A 12,767-nucleotide genomic window follows, 5' to 3' on the forward strand; every position below is an offset into this window, starting at 1 on the left:
AAGCCTCATTAGAAAAAGAGGTTATACAAACATTTATTAGGAGTTTATATAACATTTCCTTAACAAGGCTTTGTTCTATTTAAATATTTGTTATGTTTTTGTTCTATTAATATGTATATCTGTTATTTATTATACTACTTAATGTTGTGGATATCTAACTTTTGTTATATAATATGACTTTATGTAGCAGTAGTTTGTAGTATTTTGATTGAAGCTTCAATAATTGAGTTTCAAAAGTGCCAGTGATGGATCCAGGAATTAATTAATAGGGGAGAGGGGTGTTGAAGTATTTTTTTTTTTTTATCTCCTAAATCCCTTTTTGTATCTCCTAAAATAAAAAAGGTCTCCCATTTCTGAGATATTTTAGGACTTTCAGATTCTGGTGGGGGAAGGGGTGCATACCCCCATCTCTCGCCCCTGGATCCGTCATTGAAAAATGTACATAACTGATTTGTTCGACTAACTCTCCAGCTTGAAATTCATTTTAAATTTTCTCTTAGTTTTCAATATATAAAAATATGGATTTTCAAATTATTTAAATCGTGCAAATTGTTTAACTTATAGAAAAGCACGAATCTACACCAAAAATATTTATAGTTAAACCAAAAGATTGCGCTAAAAACACAAATAAGTAATTTTAAATAAGCAACATATTGTTTAAAATTTATGAAACACAATTCAGGTAAACCTGTGTTTACGATATCGATTTCAATATCGTAAATCTGTGTTTACGATACCGATAGATAAGATGAACAAGAATTTTACCATAATTATAAGAAAGATATTCTTATGACTATATTTTTACCATTGCTATATAAATTAAAATATAAATAGATATATAAAATAAAAATAAAAAATATCTATGGTTTTTACTCGGTTTTATAAAGGTTTGCCAGTACCCAAGCAACTCGTTTGAGCATTGTTAAGTGAGTCCAAATTTTATAATTTGCTGTTTCTAAATTCAAAAACGTGAATCAGTAAGGCAAATTTAATGTAATAATATATAATCTATGTACATAAACATAATATTTGTATGGTATTATTACGTGATGTTACTATTTAATAATATTTTAACTTAAATACTGAAAATAATATATATTTAAATCATTTTTTATTTTTCATGTGATAAAATAATTTTTTACTCTCTATGTCGAGTAACAGAAAACAGGTAAATTTTATTAGTGTTTTTAAAATTTAGTTTCGCGATAAATGAAATGTCACTGAAATAAGATCTTTTTTTAAACCATTATTTTCTATGCATCACTGAAAAAAGCGAGGCTTTGAAATTTTTTACTTTCTGGATAGAAATTAAAATTAGCATATTAATATATGTTATTTTCTAAATTCCGTTCTTAATGTGCTACTTTCAATAAAAATTAATGTGCTAATTTTTATAAAAATTAACACATAAAAAAAAATTAAGTTCTTTATTTAAGCGAGGTTTTGTTATAGCATTTCAAAACCTTGCCTTTTTCACTGATAATCGCAAGAGTCGTAATAAGAATTGATCTTGTTTTATTACTATTCTTTTTTTTTTTTTTCTTCATAATTGTACATTTAGGTTGTTTACTGAATAAAACTGACCTTCACATTTAAAAAAGTATAATCTATTCAGCAAACATTAACCACAATAATTTTAGTTTTGCAACAGGCATTAATAGTTGTGGCTTAGAACTTTTACTTCTATAAAACAATCAATCAAAAAATGAATTAAATGCTCTTGTTAAATTTTCTTTTTCGTTAGGCTATATTGCTAACAAATGTTAGTTTTTATTAAAATACTGGAAAATTTATTTGTTATGCTTAAAAGTTTATTAAGTGACATCAGTTAACTTTATGTAAAAGTTTATCAGGTCAATATATTGATACGTTTTTGCAGATCTTGTGGGTTCTAAGTGAATAAGGCATCAATTTTCAACCAATTCCTGCATTAGAACTTAGTAAAGAATAAATTTATGTTTTCACAGTAGCTAACCTCATATTTCCATCAAAGAATGCTTAAGATCCATGTTTGACACCATATCCATAAGATACCGGCAACTGGGGTGACTATGAAGGCTTTTTAAACATTTATGCATCATATAACAATACAGTTAGTCTAACAGCTAATTTTTTTTTTTAACAGAACATTATACTATCTAGCTTCCAAAATTGGTTCTAGGCCTGATAAACATTATAAAGTAAATACCTTAATTTTCTTATTTTGTACAAGCATATTTGTATTTTTAAAACGGGGTGAGAATGAACATCCGATTCAGAGTTACTTTGAACACAACATAATGTTTTTATTTCTTAGATTTTGGATAGACTAACATGTTGTAAGGCTAGGGGGGGGGGATACTGTTAAAGATCAAACAGATAACAGAAAGTGTATTTTAATATGTTGCAGAGTCTTTTATTTCAAATCAATTCATTTGAAAAAAATTACATACTAAGTTTAAAATCTAGTATTTTCAGCACATTACTATTTACAACAATATTTACAAAGCTGCCTTAAAAAAAACAGACCATCAACTATCATTATCCTCGAAGTTCTTACATGGCTCACACAAGCTGCATATAAAGTCAATTTTTTCAATATCAAGCTTATAATATTGATCTTTTTCATAGAAAAGGCCACAACACTGAAGGTGATAAGGTTTGCTGCATTTGTCGCATTGAATCCATACGTCGTCGCTTAACTCCACCCATTTTTTGTTACAGAGAGCACAGTACCAATCACTATCTTTGTTGTTTTGCTCTGTTGAACTTGATGGCATTGACTCATCTAAACAAAGAACTCTTTTTCCTGGTTCAACCTTTGAGCTGTGTGTTTTTTGTATTACAACTGGATTTGTACCTAAGCCTAGATTGTTTTTCAGAATCTCTAAAACGGATTCGTTCAGAACCATTACAGTGTCTTTACCACCAGAGTCTTTATTTTTTCCTGGAAGTCGTTTTATCACCTCTGTTTTGTTCATAGGGTAGATTCCTATTGCTCAAAACCCAGAAATTAAAGCTTCTGGTTTCAAGGTGTTTACTAACTTGTTTAAAAGAGTATACATGTGTTCTTTTGAAATAGCCCCTTTAATACAACTTTCTATTCTCCACTTTGAAAGTACTGTCCTCCATGACTGCTTTAACCCTTTAAATACAGCAACATCTAGTGGTTGGCAGAGATGGGTTGTATTAGGTGGCATTGTTACAAACTTGATGTCATGTTGAATCGTGGCTTCAAACCACCCATTAGTGGTGATATCGTATACAGTTCTAGGTGGTCCACCATGAGTCCAACCCTGGTAGAGATTTTTTGCTTTATATTGATTGCTTTGAATGTTCCTGTTTGTTTTCAACGCAGTGTCCATGTCCACGACGAACAATAACAGCTTTGGACCCTGGATTATCTGTTATTGGTCTCGTCATAGTTATATATGTTTTCTGGAGGTATATCCTTTAATTCTTGGTATAAGTTGTTAAAATAACGGTTAAGGGTTTCTTCATTGACTAAAGCCCTACTATGCTTTACATTGTCAGCAACCCTTTTCGTCAGACAATGCCTTTTCATGAAAGACTGAACCCAATCTACACCAGGCATATTATTTTTAAATATAAAGTCTGTTATTTTCTTTTTATCACAATAACATTTAACTAAAAGTCGAATGTCCAAAGAATCAAGAGGCGCAATCTGTCATATAAGTAATTGTTTGAACAATTAAATTTTCTGTAGAACTGTCAAGTCTGGTTTGTCCACCATGCTTTTTTGGAACTTGATTTCCAAGTTTTTATGGAGAGTTCCTAGCGGAATGTTATAAGCTTTGGCTGCTTTCCTGATGGTTTTCCCGTGGTTTTTCACTTTATTTACTGCTGCTTGTAAGTCTTTTTGAGTGTAATTTGTTTGTAACCTTGGCTATTTTCCTTTCTTTTGTAATTTCGAGGCATAATTCCTTAAATTAATAAAAAAAAAACTCGAGTTCTTGATAAAAAAATGCTATTTTTAAATGAGCAAATAATCATTTACAGACAAACTACACCCTCAATTATGAATTCATTAGAACAATATGTACCTGAACTTGATGTGTAGCAACTTTTATAGTGTTTTGATAAGCGCTTCTTAAGATATAGCTTGATAAGTCAACAAACTACCCGAACAATGTAACTCATGCTGTTGATATGTGATAAAGAAAAGCCGAAAAAGGAAAATATTTTGCGCAGCCTAAAGTTAGGTTCCAAATATTATATTTAATGCAACTGGATCACAATAACACACAATTTAGATCTATTGTGTGTGTTGTTTCACCTTTTAGTTAACTTGGTACTGATGTTCATAGTCACCCCGCTGTTCATAGTCACCCCCGTTGACGGTATGATGTTGGGTATAGATCATTAAACTTTATTAGGGCTTATAACTATGAGCTTTAGTAAAACTTACTGAGGCTTATAAATTTATTAAGTTTAGTGAGTTTTTTTTAATTCTTGTGGAGATGAAAATTATATTTTACTATTAAAGCCATCCAGAGGCATTAAAACAATTGTAATGATTTGTTAAAGAATGTATACAAGTCACAAGTTTTATTACATTAGCTGTCATTAACTTCAATGCTTTAAGTTAAAATTACTTGCACTTCTTTTAACTCTTTAACTTTAACTTTAACTTAACTTTAACTTTAACTTAACTTTAACTTAGCTTTAACTCTTTTAACTCTTCTTTTAACTTTTTTTAACTTTTTAATTTAAAAGTTGACAACCAAAAGTAGGGACCAAAGTGAAAGTTCTTCTTGACACTGCACAGTGGGTCAGAATGCCCATTTTTGTGCCAAAATTATTTTTTTATTAAATATTATTAAATTTGATATAACATACTTTGATATAACATACTTAGAGCTTCTAAACATATTTGTGACTAAAAAAGTGATTTTATTAATATTTTTTTTCTTAATAATTATAAATACAGCAAAAAATAAAAATAAAAAAAATGCATTATTTCACATCTTATCAACTCAATTCAAACACAATCCACAGAATAAACATTAAAAAATTTCATTTTACTGTTTTTAATAGGTACACAATCTTATGAAAAAAATACTTTCATGTCTTATCAACTCATTCAAACACAATTTACAACTTTAAGGCAACCACATGTTTTCACAAACAACTTTGCAGTTTCTGTACACATCATGGTAAACTTTTCAGTATTTATTTCATAGCCACTTGATATGCTTGACAAAATAATGTGCAATTTTAAAATTAGGTCCTTATTGACACCTGTTATATTTGCAAAAGAAATGGCATCAGTAAATGCTTGTCGAAAAGTGTTGCCATCATTAGATGTACCAGATCCTCCAGACTTTGGTTGATCAACAACAAGGCCCATCTGTTGAAGAAAAGCTTGTTGGATGTGAGACTTTGTTTCAGCAACTTGTGCTTTGTCTTCTGCTGTTCTTGCTTGCCACTTTTTGATAGGCAACTTGTAACCAATATGCAGAAAACATTTAAAACATCGAATCAAGCAATGCAGTGTAGATAAACCATACTGCAAGCCTTTTGCCTGGTAATATCTTACTATGCTGGCATCAATGTTGTTCATCTCTTTTGGTGAGCATCCACAGATAGAGCAACACTGACTTGAGTTAGTGGCCTCATATAAAGCTGTGTGTACTTTTCCATCAATCATTGTTATTTCAATCACATGCTTTACTTGAAGTACTTTTCCATTGTTTAATATAATTTTTGTACAATTTAAATTCCTTATTTCTTCTTTTAGTTGAGCTTCTTCAGAGATTATAATATCTTTAGACTCTTTTTCAAACTGAAAACGCAAAGGGCGACAATACAGAGTTGATGATGGTTTTAGGTTTCGCCACAAAGTTGTCTTTTTTCCACCAGCAAATGAGCTCAAGTCAAGTGGTACTATGCAAGTTAAAAACAATGACTCTTCTATTTGTATATTACGGATACCATCTTTAGATGGTATCCGTAATATACAAATATAATTTTTAGCTAAAATCTCTGCATTGAGTTTTTAGCAAAAAAATCATCTATTTCTATTTCAGTTGGATAGCAAGATAATTTTGCTGCCTTTATTATGTGATATGAAGGATAAAGTTCACAGTTTTTTCTCAAAGGAGCATTTCGATGTAGTTGATATCCATCTTTGGTCATATTTGTATCTAAAAGTAAAGCTAGAGCCTCATTGCCAGAGAGTTGTTGAGATATTTTGTTACTATTGTCAAAAATTCTCTTTACTGCATGTACCTCATCAAGTTTATTTTCTTTTTTAAGAGAAATTTTTGCTGCAAAAAGTAGTTCATTCGATGAATGCCCATGTTGTAGAGAGTTACGCCTGTACTTTGTTCAAAGTGAACAGTCATCAAAATTCTCAATTGAAGGCCTGCCATATGTATCTTGTTTCACAGGAATATCAGTAAAAACATCAATCTCTGTCTGTAGCCACTCTTTATACTTTTTTTTGAAACAAATACGGTTACCTTTTAAGTCCTGCCATCTCTTTCTTATATGAATTAGCAATGTTTACAGCTTAGGGTTAGGGTTTACCAGATTCATACCATTGATAACATCCTTTAAAACACCATGGTCAGAGATTTTTAATTTATTTTCTAGCATGTAGGTATATATATCAATGTATTTCATTTTAACCTATAAATTCTAAAATACATTCATTAGAAATCATTTAAATGACAGTATATTTATGCCTAAAAGTTTAAAGATGATGTGTTTTATTTTTAATTAAAAAGCGAAGTGATTAATTAAAAATTAACTAATTAAAAAATTTCGTGATTTGTTTGTCGCGGGCAAAATTTTAGTTATAATCTGCTATCTAAAAGTTATTTGTGGGCAAGGTGGTACTTTGTTGAAGCTAAAACTAACTTTAAATTATAATATATATACTTAGTAAAGATTTTAATGCATTTTCAGACTGGAGGATATTGGAGGTTTTTTAATTAAATAAAGTAAGCAAAAATTTACACTAAAAAAACCTGTAAAAACACATCATCTTAAAAATTAAATAAAATTTCTTACTTACAAGCAAAAAATTTGCAGGGAAGTTATTTTGTTTCAAAGAGTATCAATCTATCAATATATAAAAAAATTATAGCGCAAATAATTTTAATTAAATAATTTTAATAATAATAAAATAAATTCAATTAATAGTTGACAGTTTCTGTGTAGCAACACATATATTTTATTAATTTTTATTTAAAACTTACAAATCTGGCAAAAAAAAAATAAACTTCAACAGGCCATATAAAATTTAATATAAAAGCTAGTGACTAAAAAATATCATTTTTTTAAAGCTTGATAAGTATGGAAAACAACTATTACCATTAATCCTACGTTAAACAAAAATTTTTTTAAATTTTGGCACACCTTGACCCACTGTGCACTGGCTTTGATACTTTTATAAGTAAATGATTTGTAAGCTTTATTATTTTGTAACTTATTAAAGTTATAATGTATATAACATTCTGAAAAATCATAGTTATAATCATAGCTAACCTTTTCAAGTTATAACAAAATTTATAAACTTTCCTTTATTTGGTATTGAATACTTTGATCCAGTTTATCTAGTTTTAACTAATTCACATAAACAAGCCATACTAGGGATTTTTTACAGTTGTATCAAATTCTTTATATAAAGTATTGCAGTAAGTTATGGATTTTTAACAATAAGAACTAGTACCCATCTCTCTTGAATTTAGATGGTTTCACCTTATGCTTGCTTGTGGTTGCTTAATGGTTACTAGTATTTATTACAAAGAATTTAAGACAAAGAAATTATTATTTTAGTTTTTTAAGGGCACAAGGAAACAACAAACTTAATACTGCTTTTAAATCAAACAGACTGCTTTTTTAATAATATAGGTTTTTAGGAGGTAACAATATTTTGTCTGCATGTTAATCCCATAATATCTTGTGTTATTAAAATTATTATAGAAGCATAAAAAACTCATCCAAACTATCTTTAAATGAATTTTTCCATAAATCAAAATTTACGAGATTCTCCGTTTTCTATTGTGGTCTAATACTCTGGAACCAATTGGAGAAGCTAACAAACAAATCCAACATAAAAACATTTTTTTATCCAAAAATAAACGTATCTTTAAACCAGATTTGTTACTTAACTTTTTTTAATAATAGACTTTGTTTTTCTTTTTTTGCTCAAGGTTGGTAATGATAATTTTTCGTTTTCAGGTTTTCCTGTCTTGTAACATCATCTTTCTGAATTATATTTTATATATATATATATATATATATATATATATATATATATATATATATATATATTGAGCAAACATATTTTGAACTCCATATAAAGTTCCCAAATCGGCTAGCGAATAGCTATCTATAATACTAACGATAAAGACAGCGAGCTTTTTTAAGTTAGCAAAAAGCTATTGATATTTGTAAAAATAAAGGCAGCGATTTGGCTACAAGATCTACTAGCTTAATAAGCTAAAGACCCACTAGCTATTGTAGTTACTGTCATATTGTAATAAATGGCTGTCTATAAATTTTGATATGTAGCTATCAACCAGCTATAGATTTGTAGATATTTTGTAGCTAGCTACAAAGCTATGATATGTAGCTAGTGCCACATTGCTACAAAATTGCAATGCTTAAAGTTCAATTATTCTCATAATTATAATAGACTTAACACTAAAAATCGAATTATTAAAGATGCTAAAGACATTAGGAAAATAAAATAAGTAAAACAAAATTGCTTGAAAACTGCTATAAAGCTAGTCACTAGCTCATTTCTCACTGGGCAGTCCTTTAATAACTTTGAAATAAAATAATTGATCTTCAAGAATTTAATGGATTTGTAATGGGTTGTAATTTTACAAACTATGCATTAACATTGTCAATCATAGGTAACTAAATGAAGGGTAAATTATCTCATTAAATCAAAGGGTACGATTTTGTAAAATCAAAGAGTAAGATTTCATTAATGGTCATTAAGTCAACCATTTCAAATTAAAAATCAACACTGGTAGTGTACATTTGGTGCTGTGTAAAGGGCAGTGGAATGAATTCACCAATCAATTTATTTTTGGATTTAATGGAACTTGAAAGCATTACGGCTTAAAAATTGTTTTATGCTTTACTCGAATGTCTTCAGTCTTATTGGATGATGGAAAAACATTTGAAGAATTATTTAGTTTTTGTAGCATGTGATGGCGCAGCAGTGATATTAGGGTGCTAAAGTGGCATTTTCAAATTAATCACTGAAAAGTTTCAATTTTTTATAGTTTAACATTGTGCTAATCAAAACTAGGATTATCAATACAGGATACTATTAGTGAGATTTTAAATATTATTAAATTCAAATAATTTCTTGATAAGCTTTACTTTGCACAGTGGACCAGAGAGACCGCCAGGTTTTATGTCGTGTCAATTAAACAAAACTTTTTTTATTTAAGAGTATTTATTTTATAATAATAGAAAAAGTTGTTTTTAAAATCTAAACCAAGTGCTAAGGGTCCCAAATGGGGCAAAAGGGAAGATTGAGGGGCCCCAAACCCATTTAAGATTTTTTTCAATTTTAATTTTTTTTTCTCCCTGCATTTAGTTTAGAAGTTTATATTTGCAAAATTATTTAAAAATTATTATATTTCATTAGTCAGATACAGCGCCCCCAGGATCTAATAAAAAGTATAAAACTCTTTTACTTTTTTAGTTTATTTTTTATTTATCAATCTTTTTTCTTTAATTTATTTAGATAAATTGAATAAAATTTAAAACAATAAAACGACTAATATTTACAAATATTACTGATATATGGAACATAAACCAACTAAACATAACTAACTCTTCTTCCATTAAAGTCAATCACAGAAGAGAGGAGTCTTTCGCCATATTCTTTGTTTGCAACTTTTCGCTTGAACCTGTTCCATGTTGGTTTGAATGAATTGATTCTCCGCATTGTTCAGCAAACTTAGATAAGCCACAATTGTGGTATTCAACAAAAGGTTGCACATGACATAAGAGTATATGTACTTTCCAACTAATTGAAAGTTTTTTCCCAAGTATGTCAGCAATTTCTTGAGCAGATAAAAAGGAGTTCTTAAATTTTAGAATGGCCTGCTGATACTCAAGCTCAAGTGTTCTACCGAAACAAGAATCTTTTACAACCTTAAAATCTTTTAAACACTGAACAATTGGCACAAGACCAGGATATTCATACAAAACAACTTTTTCCAACTCATCAACATACTTTAGTATCTGGTTTGAATTATTCCCATCCCAACCTCTACCTTGATATCCTTTCTGTAGTACACCATTATTTTTCAAAAAATTATCAAATCCTGGCCAAAGATCCATTAATAAACATCCCAGTGTAGTTACTATTCCTATCAGGATATGTAATTCAGGTGGAGGTACTAAATGTTGGATTAGTGTTTCTGGATCTTCATCGAGGTAGAGAATTCTTGGATATATCACATTCATAAAATGTTTCATATTGGATTTCCTTGAACTATTTTCTACAGTGTATCTTTGATACCAATAGTCAAGGCTTCCAAGCGTTCGCAGTTTACCACAAACTTCACTTGAGTCTCCTTCACACCAAAGACAAGCTTTTTTTCCTGCATGGCTTGAAATTCCAAAAACTGCATTAGCACATTTCAAATCAAAAGCTGCTGAAAACTTAACATCTTGTAAATTTAGTTTCTCTAAAATTATTCTTAAATTGAAGTTTGATTCTTGCACATCTTCAACTATGGAGAGGATTTGACAGCGTTGTACACCACTACTTAAGTATAAATTTGAAGTAGTATTTTCATTAACATCAAAAACATTTACAATGACCTTCATGAAACCACCTCCTCCATCCATAGAAATACAAACAAAAGCTGATTGGGGATCAAGACTACGTTGATTTATTAAATCTAGAATAAAACTAGATGTGTTTTGAACAAAAACAAGGTCTTTTATAGTAGTACCATCAGAAAGTTGACCTGAAAAATAACAATAAGTAAAAAAAAAATTTTAAACGATATAATTAATTTTTAATACTAAAAAATATATTAGTGCTACCTTTTCTACTTGATAAAAATGAGATAAAGACTCTTCTAGGTCACTCATTTTTCCAAAAATGTTGTTTTCTACTGCTGACTTACTTCCCATTCCTTTTCAAAGAGTAGATATCAATACTCCTGTTTTATTCAGGGAAAGTTCTAACACTATTTGAAGTTCCTTAATCATCTGAAGAGATACTTGTTTTACTGACCTATATATAAATGAAAAAAATAATAATATTTTCTCAATTGATAAATATGTACTCAACAGTATATATGCACCTTCTCTTTGCTTTGTTATCAGGACATCCAACTGTAATCGTCAATGGGTTTCCGCCAGAAGACAAAATAAATTGTTCCCCATTTGCAATTTTGTCAGTCTTCATTTTTGCTTTTATTATACCAGATGCAAATTGCTCTGCTTGCAAATTTCCTAGACTTAATGCTAATAAGATCAGGTTCTCTACTGCAGATAAAGAAGAGCAGTTGTGTAAATATCCTTGTGCAACAGTTGAAAAACATCTACTACATAATTTGGAAGACACATTTGAGTTTAATATATTAGGAACTTCTTTGGTATGAATTATTGAAGATGAAGCTGTTCTTGTCATCATCCTCCATTCAATCTTGAATCAAATTTAAAAGCTATTAATTAATGATATAAATATATATAAATATAAATATATGAATATATATATATATATATATATATATATATATATATATATATATATATATATATATATATATATATATATATATATATATATATATATATATTTATATATATATATATCAGTTTTAGAGATTTGTTTAATATTTACATACTTTAGCAATCTTTTCTCCCCATAAACCTTGATGAGGTTTTCCAGCCTTTAGTAGGTAGAGATTTCTCTGACAACCATTAGATCTATTATATATATATATATATATATATAAATATATATATATTTATATATATATATATATATATATATATATATATATATATATATATATATATATATATTTGCGATTATATAAATTTCTTTATATAATCGTGCACCCTGGATTTTATTTGCTATGCGAAAGAATTATACTTTTAATGTTGCCTAATTTGTTATTTTTAGTTAACATTTGTTTATAAATAAAAATTATCATTTATTTTATATTTTTATAATTTAGTGTTATTTTCATCATTTAAAAAATATCAGCTTCTAAATTTCTTCTATATAATAATTATTCAAACATTTTTTAGCAATTGATGATAATAAAAACCAGTTTTTTCAGACACCGTAAATAGTTACTTCATTTCTGTTAAATTTTTAAAGGCGCAAAAAGGAATTTTTAAAAAGAAGTTGGTTTTTTATATTTTAATTCAAATATTTTTAACTTCTAATGTAAAAAAGACCACTTTTTAGTAACTTTCAGACCTATGTTTTTATATGATTTCTAATCAGTATAATATTTTCAATCATAATCAATTGAAAAAATGGGTAGGTGGAAACTATCTTAACACCCTGTTTTGGCCCATTTTTGGCCCTTAGCACTTTATTTTAATTTCAAAAACCCTTTTTTCTACATATAAACTAAAAATACTCTTGAATAAAAACGGTTTGATTCAATTGACACGACATAAAACCTGGCGGTCTCTCTGGTCCACTGTGTTTGTGTATTATGCTTCCCACAAAAAAGCAGAGAGTTACAATCATGCACATAATTAATTAATATTCAGCTGCTAAAAATTGGTTAAACTTAACATACTAGAACGAT

General features: G+C 28.6%; 1 protein-coding gene across 3 annotated transcripts in view; it reads left to right on the plus strand.

Moving 5' to 3' along the window:
- The first annotated feature begins 1,027 nt into the window (after positions 1–1,027).
- The window catches only part of LOC101238117 (Na(+)/H(+) exchanger beta), a 101,182-nt gene continuing 89,442 nt past the window's right edge, over positions 1,028–12,767 (plus strand). For 2 of the 3 annotated variants that reach the window (XM_065791823.1, XM_065791824.1), the window contains exon 1: positions 1,061–1,168. In XM_065791823.1, the coding sequence (XP_065647895.1) occupies positions 1,148–1,168 (21 nt within the window). In that variant the 5' untranslated portion in view covers positions 1,061–1,147. Of the gene's footprint in view, positions 1,169–12,767 lie in introns of all 3 variants that reach the window. The other variant, XM_065791825.1, reaches the window with a different exon arrangement.

This window comes from Hydra vulgaris, chromosome 02 (assembly GCF_038396675.1).
Source record: "Hydra vulgaris chromosome 02, alternate assembly HydraT2T_AEP".
Classification (NCBI taxonomy): domain Eukaryota; kingdom Metazoa; phylum Cnidaria; class Hydrozoa; order Anthoathecata; family Hydridae; genus Hydra; species Hydra vulgaris.